This window comes from Urocampus carinirostris, chromosome 19, assembly GCF_059441175.1.
Source record: "Urocampus carinirostris isolate Australia breed hairy pipefish chromosome 19, RoL_Ucar_1.0, whole genome shotgun sequence".
Classification (NCBI taxonomy): Eukaryota; Metazoa; Chordata; class Actinopteri; order Syngnathiformes; family Syngnathidae; genus Urocampus; species Urocampus carinirostris.
The window spans coordinates 5,616,556-5,636,105 of NC_142367.1; the positions used below are offsets into that span (position 1 = coordinate 5,616,556).

Consider the following 19,550-nt stretch of genomic DNA (forward strand, 5'->3'; position numbering starts at 1 on the left):
AACATACAGTTCCGTGCAAAAGTATTCTTGAAGAAAATAATTGACCGTTCTTTGGCTCTATCCATATCCCCATCAACTCTAACAATCTTCCCAGTCTCTGCTGAAGACAAGGAACGCCAGAGCATGATGCTGCCACCACCATGTTTGACAGTGGAGATGGTGTTTTCAGGGTAATGTTTAGTGTTACCCTTGTGCCAAACATAACGCTTTGTATTTAGCCCCAAAAGTTCAATTTTAGTCTCATCTGACTGGAGCACCTTGTTCTACGTGTTATTTGTGTCTCCCAGGTGACTTCTTGGAAACGCCAACCAGGCCTTTGTTTGTTATTCTTTCAGAAAGGGGTTTGCCCTTGCCACTGCAGGGCAGATATATGCAGAGTGCGATGTATATTTTATGTCAAGATTGCCACAGCTGTGGATGCCTGCAGGGCATCCAATGTGATCATGGGCCATTGGATGTGTCTCTGATCCTGGATCTGCCTGGTGTGTTCTTTGGTCTTCATAATGCTGCCTGTTCATGTGCATTTAAACTGAGACGTAATGGCTCACAGGTGTTTGTCATTGTTAGTCATTTAGGTCAACATTGGATTATTTAGAAATCATAAGGAAATTTCTGGAGTCAGTTGTTTGAGCTGAGAGAGCAGAGGGGCAATATTTTTGCAACATTTACTTTTAGTTTTTTTCTTTATAAATATAGTTTTTTAACTTTAAATTTGAAGCCTGAAATGTGGCTCTGTAAAAGAAAAATATATTAACCACTCAGATAAGGGGTGTCAAACTCATTTTCATCAAGGGCCACATCAGCGAAATGGCTTTCTTTAAAGGGCTTGATATAACTTGGAAAGGAATGAAACTAACTGGAATTGTTTTATAAAATAAATGTAACTACTCCTTCCTGTTAACTAACTCTGAGTTTTTTAATTATTCAACTCACAAACATAACAGTTGCTTTGATAACATGTCACTACACAACTATAATATGTTATAGACTCAATATAACGAAATAACAAAAAATTCTTGAACATTTTCAGGATAAATAAAATTCTAAATTTCACTCATTGGCATTGATATGGAAAGACTGGTGTGTTGTGACTCTGAACCATCACTTTGCAGGTATAGTACAGTAGTTGATGGGCATTGTGGGAAATATAGTTTTTGGTCAAAGCACTCTTTTGACCTGTTTATTTGTAGATGCTCAGATAACTCAAGTTGTCGCGGGCCACTAAAAAATGATGTGGCGGGCCACATTTGGCCCGTGTGCAATTAGAATGATACATGTGACTTAAACGGTGTTACAGGAGGCCTTAGGAGATTAAAATGAAATGTTTCCCAAAAAAGTTATATTCAAATTTTGTAACATTCTAACGCTGGGTCAATGGGGTAGCAGAATTTCCTGTTGAGGAGTTGTATTTCTCATCAGAACAGATAGGTGCAAGTGTTCACACCTCAGTAAAAAACACTTGCATAATTACCGTATTTTCCGCACTATAAGGCGCACCGGGTTATAGGGCGCACCCCGAAAAAATAGTTTTTGGTCCTATTTTTGACACACATAAGACACCCCGGATTATAAGGCGCTACAATGGGAACGTTGACAAAACAGTCAGATAGTTCAGTCCAACTTATTACCCCCTTAACATTCCCAAAGCTTGCAAAGACGCAAATACGTGTCGAGAACACGTGCGGATGCAGTGTCCGTACGATGTCACTCAAATGCATCGTTCCATCATTCGGAAGGTTAAAGTCTTGGGATTCAAGAAATGCCAACCATTCCTTAGTATCTATTTTCTTTTTCGCTCGCAACTTTACTGTGCATATGACGATAAACACTTGGAATTGAGTTTAATTTAAAAATAGACACTCCATTCCATCCATTATCTGCACCGCTTATCACAGAAACATCGAGTTCAGTCTCAAACAAGATACAGGGACAATATAAAACCCGGAGTAGCTCACCGAAGTCGTTGTGTTCATAATAATGTGCAGCCAATGTCCTCTTATATCCGTGAGGGTAGTAAATCCAAGAGAATAAAATATTTTCAAATACAGAATAGAAAAAAATGCTTTCTCTATGCCGTCAGCCACGTGCCATAAACATTCATCTTTTTCAGCCAATTGCAGGCTTTGTGTTGCCGTTTAAGCCAATGCCAGCCTGTAAATGATAAAAAGGATCCGCCCCTTGACCTCCGAATAACTTTAGCCAATAGTGATCGATTCAAATGATGATTGACACATTGGTTAGCCAATGAAACACAGGTAAATAAATCCCAGCATACACCGCGTACTACTTGGCGTTCGGGGGAAAATCTAGTCGGCGGCTGCAAGTTAGTTGGAAATCTTTGCAATTTTAAAATTGATCCATAAATAAGGCGCACTGTATTATAAGGCGCATGGTCAGCTTTTGAAAAAAATAAAGGCTTTTAGGTGCGCCTTATAGTGCAGAAAATATGGTAGTTGATTGCTTGATACAGTAAATTGAAAAAAAAAATCAAAAACTGTGTTGCTCAGCCAAGGTTTTCTCCGATTGTAAAAGTTCTGCACCTGTGAGACAGGCTTTCATACAGATTTCCCACCCAAAATTAAAGTGATTCTAAACTATAGCACCCAATGATTTTGTCAACACATTCAATGCCATAACATATAAGTTCATTTTCAGGAGCATTGTCCCTGAGTGCCAAAACGTAAACGTATGTTTTTCTCGTTTTTAAAAACTATTATTATGGGTTTGGTGTTGCTCATCAGTAAGTATCAAGCCTCTGGGAATGGTTTCAATATTGATGATTCCCATTGAAATAGCAGGAGTAGCTTTGATTAGATCTTTGTCCGCAAATCGAAGCCCCCACCTCTTTTTTTTACGGCGAATGAGTGTTTGCGTGGGTAGTCCCACATAGCGACAAAGTATACTGGTGCAGTCATGTGAGACTCGCAAAGCATAGACAAATGGACGACAGAACTTCCACGAAGCTTATTCCTTTCAAAACGAGATGAGGGAGTCCCATCATCATTGTCTAGTGAGGGAGGGATGACATTTCATGTATGCCCAAGACTACACAGCTGCCATGGTGACTGAAATGGTGTGATTACTGAAATAATCGAGCAGTGTACAGTAAAGTTCTTGCTAAGTTCATGCATCGTTTATGAATAAGTTTAGAGTTTTTGCAATAAAATACAAGGTGCGCTTATGTTTACAGAAAGTATTGTTTAGATTTTGTAGATATCACAAACCCAAAACAAAAAAAGCACCGAAGTGAAAGTTCTGCTTGAATTGCGTCCTCTTACAAAAAGCAATTTTCTTTGAAGTTTTCAAGAAACTTACAATGGTAAAAGCTAGAAAATACTTGTTTTTCTTTTTGAGGGTTGAAGCATTCTTTTGAAGTGTCCTACGCCTATCTATCTGTCTATCTATCTATCTACCTTGGTCATATCCCTCAAGAGGGGTGACCGACAGCAAGACAAACACATACAATAACAAAGAAAATAAAAAAGGGAAAAAGTAGCAAAAAACACACAAAAAAATGTTTGGACCATGGCCAACCCAAATGCCCAAACACCCAAACAAGTTAGGCACTTTGGCACCTAAGTTGGTCATGCTTTCGTCCCTCCAAATGAAACGGGACACAGGAAAGTGGCCATGTCACTCGCTATACAGTATAGCTAGAGAAATAAATTTTCTGTAGCCCTTCGAAAATGGGTCAAAATGGCAAAAATTGGCACTTACCATTTTGAGAGTAGCGTCTGACAATGAATGAGATAACATGAAGAAAGTCAACAACAACATTTCTAACACTAAAAATGTTGTAATTTTAAAACTATTGGTCTTAACGGGTTAAAAGAGAAAAGTATGGTGATGGTTGTGCATTTGTTTATTGAAGAGGGAAAAAGAGAACTGTAAAATAAGCACCACAAATACTTCCCAGGAGGAGAGAGTTATTTGTATCTTTGTTTTTTAGGCGGGCAGCATCTTGCTCAACACCACTCGAACAAAATATTCTATGTGAGATCTCACCTTCAGTGCAAGTAGCAAGCCCCCTCTATTAGGCTCCCAATCTGAAATCCTCCCCGGAATGAACACACAAGTATAGTCCCACTCAACTGTAGACTTGGTGATTTAAGTTATTTGTAGTCGACTGCAGTCATTATGAGCTTACTCAATTTGATTTGTGTCAGTGACTTTGTTTACATACAGGCAATATCCAGGTTAAAATCAAGAATATTATTGATATCTGGATTTTGTGAACTTGCACTTCAAACAAAGATGCTTGCACGGGTTTTTAATCAACCGATTCATATAGTTTGTTTACTTTTTCATAGACTGAATACTCATATATGTAAACCAATTTGTTTAGTTCAATGCTTGATACCATAGGTCTCAAACTAAATATACTTAAGGGCCACCTTGGGGGAGCTAGGGTCTAGGTGCTAGGTGAGGTGTCACGACCAGAACGGAATTAGGACCCAGATGCATAACGTTAATCACAAGTTTATTGAGATAAATAGGAAAGGCGGCGCCCGCGATCCGGTGCTCACTGGACGCGGGAAGCAAGCCGCTCACAGAATCAGAACGTGGTCTGAAGGCGAAAGTGGATTTTCTGGAGCGGGAGATCGTAGTGTAGTAGACGGAAAAACAGGTCAATAGCCGAGACAGGAGAGGAGAACGTGGTCGGGGTCATTAAACGAGTCGTTAGCCGGGACGGGAGATGAAAATGTGGTCGGGTCAAAAAACGGCTCGGAGACAAACGGGGAAATAAGGAATGGGCGGGTGGAAAACGGGTGAAAAAGCGTGACCGACGGGCGTCAGAGTCAAAAATGCTTGCCTTGTGGAAACAGAGGTTCGCTGACGGACCAACATCAGGCGAGTGAAAGGACAGAGCTTAAGAAAAACGGGGAACCAATCTGGAAGCCAACAGCGGCTGGCGCCAAACAAGTGGGAACAGGTGAAATTTATCAGTCATCATGACATGAGGTTGGCCCAAATCGGGTTTTTCCACAAGAAAATTTGTCATTAAATTATATTCTTGTTCTCACATTTAATTTTTATTATATTGGAAATGTGTTCAAAAAAATAGTAAGAAATCAGTCAGAAAAAACTACATATATGAGTCAAAAAAATTGAATTACTATAATTCAGATTTCAGTACATGTCTTTGGCTTTTAATTTCATGAACTCCAACTGTTCTGAACATGGCAAAATCGTTTTGTTTTTTTTCATAAAATTGAAACTCCAATGATGTTATGATAAAGAAAATACAGCCAAGTTGTGTTTTATAACTGTGGTCGAGTAGATAGCAAACGTTTAACGCAGAGGTTCTCAAATAGACGGGCGGGCCCCCTGTGGAGCGCGAGGCTCTGTCGAACGGGGCGCGGGTGCATCGGACTTTTGGGAACTTTTTTTTTTTAAAATCCCAGGATAAAGTGGAATTGCACCTCCACTTCACTAGGGGGCAATCGCGTTATCAGTGGCAGAGCGATTTGTTTACATTTAGCCTCCACGCAGTGCATTCGGCACAGAGTATGAGCATAGAGTATTAAGTGTGGACACGAAGTGTAGCAGACTCTTGACCCCATGAAAAAATATTTAACTCATGCAGCAGAGACAAGCAAAGAGAGACAGGGTAAAGAGTCAAACAAAGGACTTAGCACTTCACTGCAACCTTGGAGAGGGATGAGTAAAGACCATTGTGCTTATTGTGTTAAAAATGTTGGCAGCGGACAGCACAAAGCCAAATAAATTAAGCAGTCACCCAAATACATTACAACCCAATCACGCTGATAAGACGCTTGAGTTTTTCCTTAACGAAAATGTGCTAAAAGGCATAAATTTGGCACGGAGGGAGGTGCGGGGTTATCATCAAAGTCGAGCAATCTTTTTTTTTTTTTTTATCCCTATCGAATTTATGTGAACACTCAAAAAAAGGAGAGGAAAAAAAGAAAATGCATCTGTGCCCGCACACCGCTTGACAGAGACCCGCAACGCCCAGGATGACTCGCCTCACTCTTTGAGAACCACTTGTGTAATTTAACTTTTTGTCGTTTTTAACACGACTCAATTGGATTCAAGTCCGTGTCAACTGTTTTGGTTCAGCTTTACACGCCTCTATTCAACTCCAGCTGTTCTGACTTGACTGACGTTAACTTCCTTGTCCCTTAGCTCAAGTCAAATCAAACCCGTTGTGACACGACTCTAGTAGAGTGACGTGACTGAAGTTGAATAGACCAATATATTCCTGAAATACTTTTATTTAATTGTATTTTGTACCGTTACTATGTTTTCTTCACTATATTCTTCCTAATATATCGCACGGCCAATAAATCGCTCGTGTCGTCACCTCTTGGCCTGAAATCAAACTGCCTTTGAAATCGTCTAACCTTTACTTTTACAATTCCACAAAACACAAAATAAAGGTCCTATCTACCAATACCTTATTTTTAAATGCATTTATTTGTATCCTGTTTTTATGTTTTTCGTCGTTATATTCTTTCTAATCCTTAGCCAGCGACGAAAAATCGCTTGTGCTGCCACCAGATGGTCAATAATTCAACTGCTTTTATTTTAGAAAATGAAATTGTCTTTGAAGTGTCAGAACCTTTACTTTTTCAATAGCCCAAAAAAACAAACTAAATGTATCCTCTACCAATATATTGTTTTCGAAACACTTTTATTTATTTGTATGGTACTCTGGGTGTTATTAGAGTGGGAAAGGTGAGAGGAGAGAGAGTGGGAAAGGTGAGATGGCACAACATTCATTTGGACAGGTAACTTAAAATTAGTTTTACCTGGTTATATCAGTATCAGAAATTTTTTTCCCCCATTTTATTAACACTCCACTTATTGAAACATGAATATTTTGTTTGTTTGTTTGTTTGTACATGATTCAATTGTTTGTTTGTTTGTACATGATTCCAATTGAATCTTTTCTTCCGGCGCCGTCACGAATGGCAGCCAATCCAGCAGCTCCCGTGTTATTTTCGATTGTTCTCGATTGTTCTCAGCTCAGGGATGCTGCTGGAAATGTGAATTTCCCTTCGGGGATGAACAAAGTATCTATCTATCTATCTATCTAGTTCTGACTTGACTAGACTTCATTGTGTTTATTATCTCATCTCATCTCATTAGCTGTACCGCTTATCCTCATTACGGTCCCGGGGGGGAAGCTGGAGCCCATCCCAGCCATCTCCGGGCGGTGGGCAGGGGACACCCTGAACTGGTTGCCAGCCAATCGCAGGGCACACAAGGGCAGACAACTCACTCGCACATTCACACCTAGGGACAATTTGGACCGCCCAATTCACCTGAAAATGCATGTCTTTGGAATGTGGGAGGAAACTGGAGTGTCCAGAGGAAACCCACGCAAGCAATGGGAGAACATACAAACTCCGCACAGGAAGTCTGGAGCTGGATTTGAACCCACGCAGGAGGTTCCCATGACATGAACTGTGCCGCACATGCGCTAACCACTGCCCCGCCGTGCTGCCTGTGTTCATTATGAGCTCCATAAATGGAAAGATTTAAAAAAAGCAACTTTTAAGTAGTCATTTAAGACTCAAGGACAAGAATAAAAATTGGGGACCTTCTCATGAAGCAGATGCTTGAAGAGACTTCATACGTAGTTCCATATGTTAATCACTTGGTCATCACCCTAAATGTGCACATGCAGCAACAACATTTCATTTATGTATGTTTCCTCTTTGGTTTCATTCTTGTTTGTCTAAAGCCGTTACCATTGTGACTGTCTCGGCAGGTGCTGGTTTGGGAAGCGAGCAGGCGTCTACACAGACTACATCTACCAGGGTCCAATGATTCTGGTTCTGGTGGTGAGTCACTTTTGTATCTTTTGAGAAAACAACTGCTTTACACTGGCCTCACTTAACTTTCTATTTGCTTGACTGTTGTGGCTTTGACTAGATAGTTACCCATCGATATGTAAACGCTGCGGGGGCTACAACTACATGTCTGGACTCAAAGTGGCCATTTCAGAACTTGTGACGTGCTAGTTTTGTGATAAGAATAAACTTAAGTCGACACAAAAAATAAGGAGAGAAGACATCAATGGATTTTAAACTTGCAAAATTCAACCTATTCTAACGGCCCTTCCCTTAGCCCTATCTTTTTATCACATATTCTAAGTTACAAAAGAAGGCTGTGGAAACCAAAGAACATCAACTTGATTGGCCAATCACGACGATGATGTAATAGTGAAAGCAATGAACAACAATGCACAATAATATTAAGAAAAAGGATTATATATATATATATATATATATATATATATATATATATATATATATATATATTGAACATTCTGACCTTTTGCCATATTTCAGACTTCAAACATAAAGATATAAAACAGTAATTTCTTGTGAAGCATCAACAATAAGTGGGACACAATCATGAAATGGAACACACTTTATTGGATATTTTAAACTTTTTTAACAAATAAAAAAGAAAAAGTGGGTGTTCAAAGTTATTCAGCCCTATTGAGTTAATACTTTGTAGCGTCACCTTTTTCTGCGATTACAGCTGCAAGTCGCTCGGGGTATGCCTCTATCAGTTTTGCACATCGAGAAACTGATATTTTTGCCCATGCCTCCTTGCAGAACAGCTCGAGCTCAGTCAGGTTGGATGGAAAGCTTTTGTGAACAGCAGTTTTCAGTTCTTTCCACAGATTCTCAATTGGATTGAGGTCTGGACTTTGACTTGGCCATTCTAAAACCTTGATATGTTTTTTGGTGAACCATTCCATTGTAGCTTTTGCTTTATGTTTTGGATCATTGTCTTATTGGAAGACAAATCTCCGTCCCAGTCTAAGGGCTTTTGCGGACTCCATCAGGTTTTCTTCCAGAATGGTCCTGTATTTGGCTCCATCCATCTTCCCATCAATTTTAACCTTCTTGCCTGTCCCTGCTGAAGAAAAGCAGGCCAAACCATGATGCTGCAACCACCATGTTTGACTGTGGGGATGGTGTGTTGAGGGTGATGAGCTGTGCTGCTTTTACACCAAAGATAACGTCTTGCATTGTTGCCAAAAAGTTCGATTTTGGTCTCATCTGACCAGAGCACCTTCTTCCACATGTTTGGTGTGTCTCCCAGGTGGCTTGTGGCGAACTTTAAAGGACACTTTTTATGGATATCTTTAAGAAATGGCTTCCTTCTTGCCACTCTTCCATAAAGGCCAAATTTGTGCAGTATATGACAAATTGTTGTCCTATGGACAGATTCTCCCACCTCAGTTGTAGACCTCTGCAGTTCATCCAGAGTGATCATGGGCCTCTTGGCTGCATCTCTGATCAGTTTTCTCCTTGTATTAGCTGAAAGTTTAGGGGAACAGCCTGATATTGGTAGATTTGCAGTGGTCTGATACTCCTTCCATTTCAATATTATTGATTGCACTGTGCTCCTTGGGATGTTTAAAGCTTGGGAAATCTTTTTGTATCCAAATCCAACTTTAAACTTCACAACAGTATCTCGGAGCTGCCTGGTGTGTTCCTCGTTCTTCATGATCCTCTCTGCTCTTTAAACAGACCTTTGAGACTATCACAGTGCAGGTGCATTTATACAGAGACTTGATTACACGAAGGTGGATGACATTTATCATCGTTAGTCATTTAGATCAACATTGAATCATTCAGAGATCCTCACTGAACTTCTGGACAGAGTTTGGTGCACTAAAAGTAAAGGGGCTAAATAATTTTGCACACCCACTTTTTCGTTTTTTATTTGTTAAAAAAGTTTGAAATATCCAATAAAGCGTGTTCCACTTCATGATTGTGTCCCACTTATTGTTGATGCTTCACAAGAAATTACAGTTTTATATTTTGATGTTAGAAGTCTGAAATGTGGCAAAAGGTCACAAAGTTCAAGGGGGCCAAATAGTTTCGCAAGCCACTATATATATATATATATATATATATATATATATATATATATATGTGTATATATATATATGTGTGTGTGTCTGTGTGTGGTGTGTGTGTGTGTGTGTGTGTGAGGCTACGGTAAAGTGAAAAAGTCCCCTACCCTACTTACTAGTGCCACCTGTCTCACTGGTCAAATCCAAAAAATAATAGACTGACAGGCGCGTACTTATGTCGAGGGGATTTCAGTAACGGGTTCATTGTAGCATAATCTAGCGGAGTAAGAGTACAATTTCTCCCTTACAAATCTACTTAAGTAAAAGTAAAAGTATTGTGTTTTCAAAATTCTCCTAGAAGTATCAAATATCCCAAAACGTACTCAAGTAAATGTAACGGCGTGAATGTAACTCGTTCCTACCCACCTCTACTGTACTACTACCCTTAATTTGCTTTTTGTGCCGAAAGCTGGCAAGCTACCAATTTTCTGCACACACCAATGAAGGGCGCACCCAGTGAGAGGGATGGGGATCAAGATTCAAGTCTATATGTTGATCAAGTCCAAACATTAGAGCATCTGTCACTCAAACGTCAAGTTGCACATCGCATGATGAGGCCAACCCACTGTCTGGAACCTTCCGAAACGTTTGGCTGGGCTTGCAGGAAACACGAGGAACACGTTCCATGGCGAGCCATCGCCATTCGCCAGTTGATTAATTGACACAGTGTTGGCAGGTGAAGGTCCACTTGACTGATCTAGTGAGTGCCTGTGCATGCTTATATTATCGTGTCCTGCAGGGCACATCTGAAGTATTTCAGTTCGGCCCTATCGAGGCCCAGCAGGATCTTGACACGTACGAGTCTAGCGGCGTGTCCATCTGCCACCAGAATATTTGCTCCAAGAAAAAAAAGCACCCGCAGGAACCCTGTGGCGTCAAGGAAGCGAAGCCGAGATGTGTGCTTAAGAAATGTGATGAAGGCAACAGACGTGCAAACATACATGCTCACTCGTGAATTAATCATTAGCTCTTGTTTTGAGTGAAAGACAACTGTAAAAATTATATAAAACAGTAATCCTCGGTTATCACGGTTAATGGGGATCAGCATCGAGTATCTTATGATTGAGCCAGGTCTCTGCGATGATTAAAAGACAACTGTCCCGAATATAGCGGTTTCTCATGAGTTATAGCTCCAGGTCATCTGTTTCATAGATAATGGATCTAACGTTGGTGAGTTACAGGCTTGGCAAGTGTGGTTTAAGTCAGTTATTAGCCTAGTTGTAGCATTAGGTCAGACCTGCATCCTTGCTATTATTTCTTCGCCGCCACAGCCACTTCACACCCCCGATAATTATCCACGAGCACCCACTGGTTATCACTACATCTTTGCGCTCTTCTGACTGTCTTCAGAATCCCAGTTTAATTGAGGAATTTATTTTCAATGTAACGAGCTGCTAAAATACTAGCTCAGCTGTAGCCGTGCTGCGCAGTTTGTTTGTTTTTTGGTGACATTGACATGTGCGCCCACCCATCACACAAAGCCCTTCCTAACCTGCTCCCATGATAATATTTGCTGTGTGCTGTCTACTCAGAACACAATGCATGATACTTTGATATAACTGACAATAAAGACAATACAATTCAAAATTAGTGCAAAAGTAGTGAACTAGCGATAATTTAAGTGCAAAGTAGTCAGAGGTTTCTGTCATAGTTTGATGCTAATGCTATAGAGCAGACGGTGTTGCAACACATACAGGAATATATGACAAAATAAGTGGTTATATTCTTGATCCTCTGTATTGAATACTTTATATTAGTACTTTACAGATGAGCTGAGATTTTGACGTTGAGATTGTGAACAATATCTGTCTGATGTTGTTCCTCATAATGGCAAAGGCAGGTTGCAGCAATTGTGTGGTACTGTGACACGAGCCGATTTCTTTTTTCTAATGAAAAAATTGAAAAGGAGTTGGTTCATTTCAGCACTTTTGGTTGTTTATTTTTCAGTTTATTGGGTTCCTAATATGCGTGTTTGATACTATATTTGAGACAGACACTGATATTGAACTTTTGAGGAGTCATTCAGACTGATGCATAACTGATATTCAGTATTCATTTTATATCCAGATTTATTTCGGAAATACGTTGCTGCTAAAGGTCATCGAACAACACTTAACTGTTCTAATGCACATAAAACATAGATAAGTATCCAAGCACTGGCTTTAAAATAGATTTGCCTATTGATTCTAACATTCTTTTATCTTATTTTGTTCTGTGCTGGAAGAACTTGAAAGCTTTAGGTACTTTGGTTGTGATGTGGCTGCAGTTGGTGGAATGGAGTGTGAGGTATTGCACAGAGTGAATCAAGGAAGCAAGGTTTTGGGTGCTCTGAGGAGAGTGATGAGCAACAAGAGTATGAGTATGGATGTATGGAGGGGACTGTATGAGAGTGTGATTGTGCTGACCGTGTTGTACGGTGCAGAAACTTGGAGCCAGAACGCATATTTGAGAAGGAAATTGTTTTTGAGATGAAGTGTTTGAGGAGTATGTTCGGAGTGACAAGATTGGATAGATTGAGAAATTAAATTGTGAGAGCCAGAACTGGAGTAGTAGCGGAACTGAGCAAGCGTGTGGATAAGAGAGTACTCGGTCGGTTTGGACACATGGAGAGGATGGATGAGGAGCGAATGTTGAAGAGGTTCTGCAGAGCAGCAGTAAATGGAAGGAGACCAAGAGGAAGGCCGCGATTGATGTGGATAGATAGTGTTATGTGTGCACTGCAGGAAAGAGGTCTAAATATAGTGGAAGCTAGAGCTCTTGTTGGTGATAAGAATGAGTGGAGAGCTGTTGTGAAAAGATAGTAGGATGTTTGGATGCATTCTAAGGGATGGGCAGGGCACCCGTTTGATGCGGCATGGGTAAACCAGTGAAAGCTGTCGGGCCCTGCTGTTGAACAGAAGAGTGTGTTGTGTCACCCTGACCCGAGTGACGTGGCCGCTTTCTTGTGTCCTGTTTCATCTGGACTGACGAAAGCATGACCAACTTGGGTGCTGAGGTGCTTAACTTGTTTGGGCATTTGGGCTGGCCATGGTGAATTTTTTGTGTTTTTTGCTACTTTTTACTTTTTATTTTTCTTTGTTTTTGTACTGTATATGTGTTTGTCTTGTTGTCGGTCACCCCTCTCAAGGGAAATGACCAAGGTAGATAGGATAATATTCTGTTCACTCTTTATTTAATGTTTATCTTAGAGTGTGACACATGATCTCGTTCTCAACAATGTTCACTATATTATTATCAATAACAAAAACAAATCAAATTCAATACCACTAGCAGTGTATGTAATAACGCCTGCCTGGACGCCCGGGGCGTGCATCTTTTACACAACGTCTCTGCCCGGAAAAAAAATTCTTATTTTTTTCAAATAAACGTTTGCTGCGTTCAGTTTGGAAATTTCCAAATTTCGGCCCTTTTGGCAATTTGCATACTCGGCAGCCAATCAGAAGCCTTCATCGAATAACTTCGTGCTTCCGGACGTTCCCGAGGTCGGGCATTTGCATATCATTTTCCAAAGTAGATGAATAGAGAACACAAAAAAATGCACAAGTGGTTAGGAATCAAGCCAAAACCTTAGCCCCAGAAGAAATATTTGAAAGAAGCTAACAAAATTGATGACGCTACAAAACGTAAACGTACCTGAAAAGCAAAAAGAGGAGTTCACGTGGCTTGTAGCAGACGACGCAACGCAAACATTGCATGAATGAAGATGAGTAAATACAGGTACATACTGATGGCAGATGGAAAACAGCGATGTCATATACATAAAATGAATGTTATAAGTAGATTTATAATAAACTTAAATTTAAAGTTTTGTTCTGTTATATATTCTGATTATCAATCCTTAATACTTTGCAACAATGGGGTTATTTGCGATTAGTCATCTTATTATGTTTCAAGCTGTGAAAAACAGGGCAGGCAACTTTATGGCTGGGCAGGCAACTTTTCAGAGTTGTCTGCCCTGGTGTCCTGTAACTTTTTGTCATGAGTTCTAGACACTGCCACTAGTATTTGAAATTCCTTGACTGATATTTTTAAACAAATACCTTTAAATCCAAACATAACATTAAATTAATATGTATATATGTAAGTATTTGAAGTGTTTGAAGTGTTTTTATAATGTTTGTAAAAATAACTTTGGTATATCTGAAAGGCGTGTAATTTCCTCGAAACCTTAGTTATTCATTTTGTCACCAATGATAAAACTCGATCAGCCTCATTATTCAGAAGAAGCCCACAATTATACGGTAATTTGGGTTCGTTGATTCGATGATGTAATTACTAATTCGGACAAGAACACACATATTGATTGATGTAACATAATAAATTGAGTTTATTCAAATAAATGTCAATTAAAAAAAAAACTCATTGTAAAAGTCAGCAGGTTTCTGATAGTTATCTGAGGAAGATGGAAATATGTTTGGAGGCATATTGAATGGAAGGAAAAGACAGATGGTGGGGAAAAAAAGAATTATAATTCCAACGTCCAAGTAGCGAGGGTTAACACTACATACTTAATTAATAGCAATTTATTATTCCTCTACTTTCAGGAGTATACATAGATCCATACCAACTTTTTGAGTCGCGGGCCGCATTGAGTTATAAAACTTTGCATAGGGGCCACACCATGAGGGGAAAAATGTCTGTTTGATGTACTGTCCTTAATTTTTTTGTATATCCTGATACAGAGACTTGAATCCAATACTTTGGCAATACATTGGGGAAAAAGATTGCTTGAGCCTATGATTTTTTTTTTCATCTGTTTGTGAAGTTTTATTTCATTGAACATTTTATATAAAGGAAGAATATCATCCAATTAAAACAAACAAAATGTATAAATCAATGCATTTATATGTAGTAAAACATCTCCTTTTTTAAGCACTAAATTTGATCATTTGATTTGAAAAACCCATAATGCAGTAGGGGTTTGTTAAGAACTATGTATTAAATTAAATGTGAGAACAAGAATCTACCTTGGTTATATCCCTCCAAGGGGTTAGCGACAGCAAGACAAACACATACACAAAAACAAAGAAAAGGAAAAAGTAGCAAAAAAACACAAAAAATGTGACCATGGCCAACCCAAATGCCCAAACACCAAAACAAGTTAAGCACCTCGGCACCCAAGTTGGTCATGCTTTCGTCCCTCCAGATGAAACGGAACACAAGAAAGCGCCCATGTCACTCGGGTCAGGGTGACACAACACACTCTTCTGTTCAACAGCAGGGCCCGACAGCTTTCACTGGTTTACCCATGCCGCATCATACGGGTGCCCTGCCCATCCCTTAGAACACGTTTAAACATCCCGCTATCCTTTTACAAGATCTCTCCACTCATTCCTATCACCAACAAGAGTGTCCACTATATTTAGACCTCTTTCCTGCAGAGCACTTATAACACCATCCATCCACGCCAATCGCGGCCTTCCTCTTGGTCTACCTCCATTTACTTCTGTTCTGTAGATCCTCTTCAACATTCGCTCCTCATCCATCCTCTAAATGTGTACAAACCAACCGAATACTCTCATATCCATACGCTTGCTCAGTTCTACTATTACTCCAGTTCTGTCTCTCACAATTTAATTTCTCAATCTATCCAATCTTGTCACTCCTAACATACTCAAACACTTCATCTCAAAAACAAAGACAAACTAGATAAGAATAACACTGAAACAACAACACATTTCTAGTACTTTTTCTAACGTATATATATATATAAATTTGTTATTTTTATATTTTTACCTTTACGTATGTGGCCTCCGGTCCGTACCATGCACACCCCTATTCTATACCCCTAAAATGTGTCCCGACGGATCACCACCTTATCGTGGTGGGGCACTTTGCGCGTCTCCATGACCCCTAGAGCTATGTCGGCGGGAGTCTCGTACTCCTGGTAGGGTTACCCAAGCCGAACAGGTCGAAGGGTAGAGTCCAGACTAAGAGTGATCCCAAAAGCTGGTGGCGGCACGCTTTGAGGCGGTTTCCTACAGACCTGGATCCCGTTAGCCGCCTGCAGTTGTAGAAAGATGCCGGTCGTCTAGGGTCTCCCTTGCCACTGGAACCATCTTCTTTACAATCAAGATAGTGGCGTTGGGGAAAGCGCACCCCTTACGCCACTTTAAAAACCCTCATTGCGCAGGTATCCTCTTTTACCTGAGTCGCCGACCACAATCCAGGATCGGACTGTTCAAACATCAGCAGACTCACAAATAAAAGAAGATGGTCATCATCGAATCGATGGACAACCCCAACAACGAACAACCCCTAAAATACGATTACTTTCTGGATTTCATATTATTAAGATTGATTGATTGATGAATGATGTTTCTTTGATTGTTGCTTCATTAAAAGTGGGTCAGGTGTCAAAACTGACATGCGGCCATCTTTTTAAGAAATTTATGAACAATCACTTTCATTTTACTACCCTTGCTTTGATTAACGCATGCTGTATATCAGGGGCTATATATCAGGGTTAGCCTTTTCGGAGTACTCCCACCACCGCGCCAATCCAAACCATCACAAACTATCATTTCCTTTTCTCCCCTACTTGCGAGGAGACTCGTTCATCCCCATTCGACACACAACAGATGGACTCAGGAAATATTGCAAAATGTGAATCCATCTATCTATGTACTGAAGCCATATCCCCCTAGTGGGAGGTGGCTAGAGTCAAGAACACACTCACATTCACCATACATTCATTCTTCTTGCTCTTCCCAACCTGACACTGAACATTAAGCAAAATGTGAAGTTTGAAAAAAATCAGATTCTCACTTAAACATTCCCTACAGGCTGTCCACAAGACCAGGCAACCCCTTTTTATCACACATAGACACCCTGCAGGTTCATATACAGAGGATTAGGGATCTCCAACTTGGTGCCCTAAGGACAATTGACAATTTCTGTGGAGGAATTATTTGTAACGGTGAGGAGTACTTCTTCGAATAGGAACACAGGAGGGACCCAATTCATTGACAAATGGTAAAAATTGATAGATTATCTGGAAATTAAGATTGCAACACTAATCCCCTTATCTCTTTTTTCAAGAGTGTCCTTGACCATCTCATCATTTTGAAAAAGTTGGTGTTTTGGACTCAATGAGATAACATCTAAATAAAATTGTATGTTTCAGATAAATTTCATCTTCTTGTTCAACATCGTCAGGATCTTGATGACCAAACTGCGGGCATCTACCACCTCTGAGACCATTCAGTACAGGTACAAGGGTGTGGGATAGCAGTATCCATAACTGCGTATGTTAGGATTTGCGGTAATGGATCCAAGCACAGACACACTTGTCAGATTGAGAGTTTTTAAATGGGGAATAGGGTTTCAACTCAAGGCGCTCCGAAGGGGAAAGAAACAAGAAACTAATAACACAGGCCATACAAAAATGAGGCTGGTATAAATGCACTGTCTTACTATATATGAACTGCTAGGCGTAGAGGGATTTTCGAAGACAATTGCATGAACAATCCAACAATAAATAGCTGTCAGTTGCCCTTAAAATCTAATGTCTAAATGAGCACAAGATGTGCCCGATTAGGCAATCAGTTTCATGGCGCCCTCTGGCTGGCGTTGGCATGCTGGTACCCCACAGCTCATCCTGTGTGCCTTTGTCACGGCAGGAAAGCTGTGAAGGCGACACTGGTGCTGCTCCCCCTTCTGGGCATCACCTACATGCTGTTCTTTGTCAATCCGGGCGAGGACGAGATCTCTCAGCTGGTTTTTATCTACTTCAACTCCTTCCTGGAGTCCTTTCAGGTAGGCACGAGCACACACATCCCTGCAATGACTACTTGCACACATTCCCATTCAGTGTTGGGCGCGTTACCTCAAAACAGTAATTAGATACAGATAGTAGTTACTTAATTTAAAAATGAATTCCCTACACCCCAAATCACTGACACCATAAAGTAGCACATTACTCTAAAAGTAACTATCAAGTTACAAACTATTGTATATACTTGCATTGAAGCCAACCCCCTAAAACTGCTTTAAAATATCCACATAAAAAAAACAGAAGAAAACATCTACACCAACCTGTGGAAGCTTTGAACCCTTCATACTTCTTGGCTTGTGCAATCTGGAGAGCTTCGAAACAGACACTCCACATCCATTTTGTCCCTGGGCTTCAAACCACTTGAATATTTCCTTCTCCTTTTCTGGGTTCCATCCAAGACATTTCTTTTTTTCTTCACGCATGGTGTATTGCAAAACTACTTATACAAACAAAAATGTCAGAACGAGGACAAATGGTAGACACAATCGCGTAACGTTTCATACAAAAGTTTATTGAGAACTCAAGGAAACAGACGCCAGCGATCTGGTGATCGCTGGACAGAAGGAGCATGCAGCTCACGGGATCGGAGCGTGATCGGAATGCAGAAGATCGGAGTGTGGTCAGGGGCAAAAACAGGTCGATAGCTGGAGCGGGAGATCAGCGCGTGGTCAAATGGACAAAACGGGTCGATAGACGTAGACAAACCGGGAATCGGGAACAGACGAGTGGTATATGGATGAAAACGGGACTGACGGGAGCCAGAGTCAAAGTGACGTACTGGGTATAAATAGGAGGGGAATCACTCAGGCAACAAGCAGCAGATGGCGCCAAACAAGCGGGCACAGGTGAGAGCAATGAGTAAACATGACACAAAAATACCAAAATTTAACAGAATGTTACTGTAAATTAAGTGCACACGTTTGCCTCTTTGTTTTTTTTTTTGTTCCTGTAAAGCCACATTACGTAACGCCGTTATTTTTCCGGTAACAAGGGTAATTTAACTAACTACTTTTTCTGCTGTTACAACGCCGTTATCGTTACTGATGGTCAAAAGTGGTCCTTTACTTTGGCTACAGGACGCCGTCAAGTGTGCCTAATAATCCTGGAAATATGGTACCTTTTCATTTGAAAATAAAGTCAGAATTAGGAAAATGGGGGCTTCTTGGATGCGTGGACAAATATCTGATCAAAGCGACTCCAGCCGTCTACTGGTGATTTAACATACTTAAATAATTCCCAGATGCTTGATACTTACTTATGAGCAACACCAAACCATTGATGGATTTTTTTGCAACTAAAACAATAAAAACATATTTTACATTTTGGAACTAAGGGACAAATCTTCTGAAAGCACATTTATACGTTATGGCATCTAATGAATTAATAACGCCTTAAAGTACTCCGAGAAAGGTAGTCGTTAATTGGGTTCCTGGAGCGCATTTTGTTTTTAACGTGTTAGTCCCAACACTGTTCCCATCCAGGATGCAAACATTTGACTTCGTCCTGTTTCCGTCCCACAGGGCTTCTTTGTCTCTGTCTTTTACTGCTTCCTGAACAGTGAGGTAAGTCAGGACCCACCCTTTTGACACCTTTACTATGTGTTACCATGGCGATCAGCTTCCACTCTGTTGTAGACTTAGCAAAAGCATAAGAGAAAGTCGTCCCTCACTTCCGCTGGCACGCACAAACAAATCTGAACACAACACTTGAGTGCCTGTGTGTGTGCCCACACTAGGACTGCAGCTAACAACTACAAATGTTTTGGGGGGGGTTCCAGCTTTGTCCTCATTGCCCCTTTGTGTGTTCACTACAAAAATACCACCAGAGATATAATACAAAAGTAAATATCAAATTTAGTGATTAACC

At 40.3% G+C, this 19,550-nt stretch overlaps 1 protein-coding gene across 1 annotated transcript in view; it reads left to right on the forward strand.

The window, feature by feature from the left end:
• Positions 1-19,550, forward strand: part of crhr1 (corticotropin releasing hormone receptor 1) — a 138,568-nt gene that overhangs the window by 112,609 nt on the left and 6,409 nt on the right. The window contains exons 10-13 of the mRNA XM_088323053.1: positions 7,739-7,811; positions 17,034-17,119; positions 17,530-17,665; positions 19,205-19,246. Coding sequence (XP_088179179.1) covers positions 7,739-7,811; positions 17,034-17,119; positions 17,530-17,665; positions 19,205-19,246 — 337 coding nt within the window. The remainder of the gene's footprint in view (positions 1-7,738; positions 7,812-17,033; positions 17,120-17,529; positions 17,666-19,204; positions 19,247-19,550) is intronic.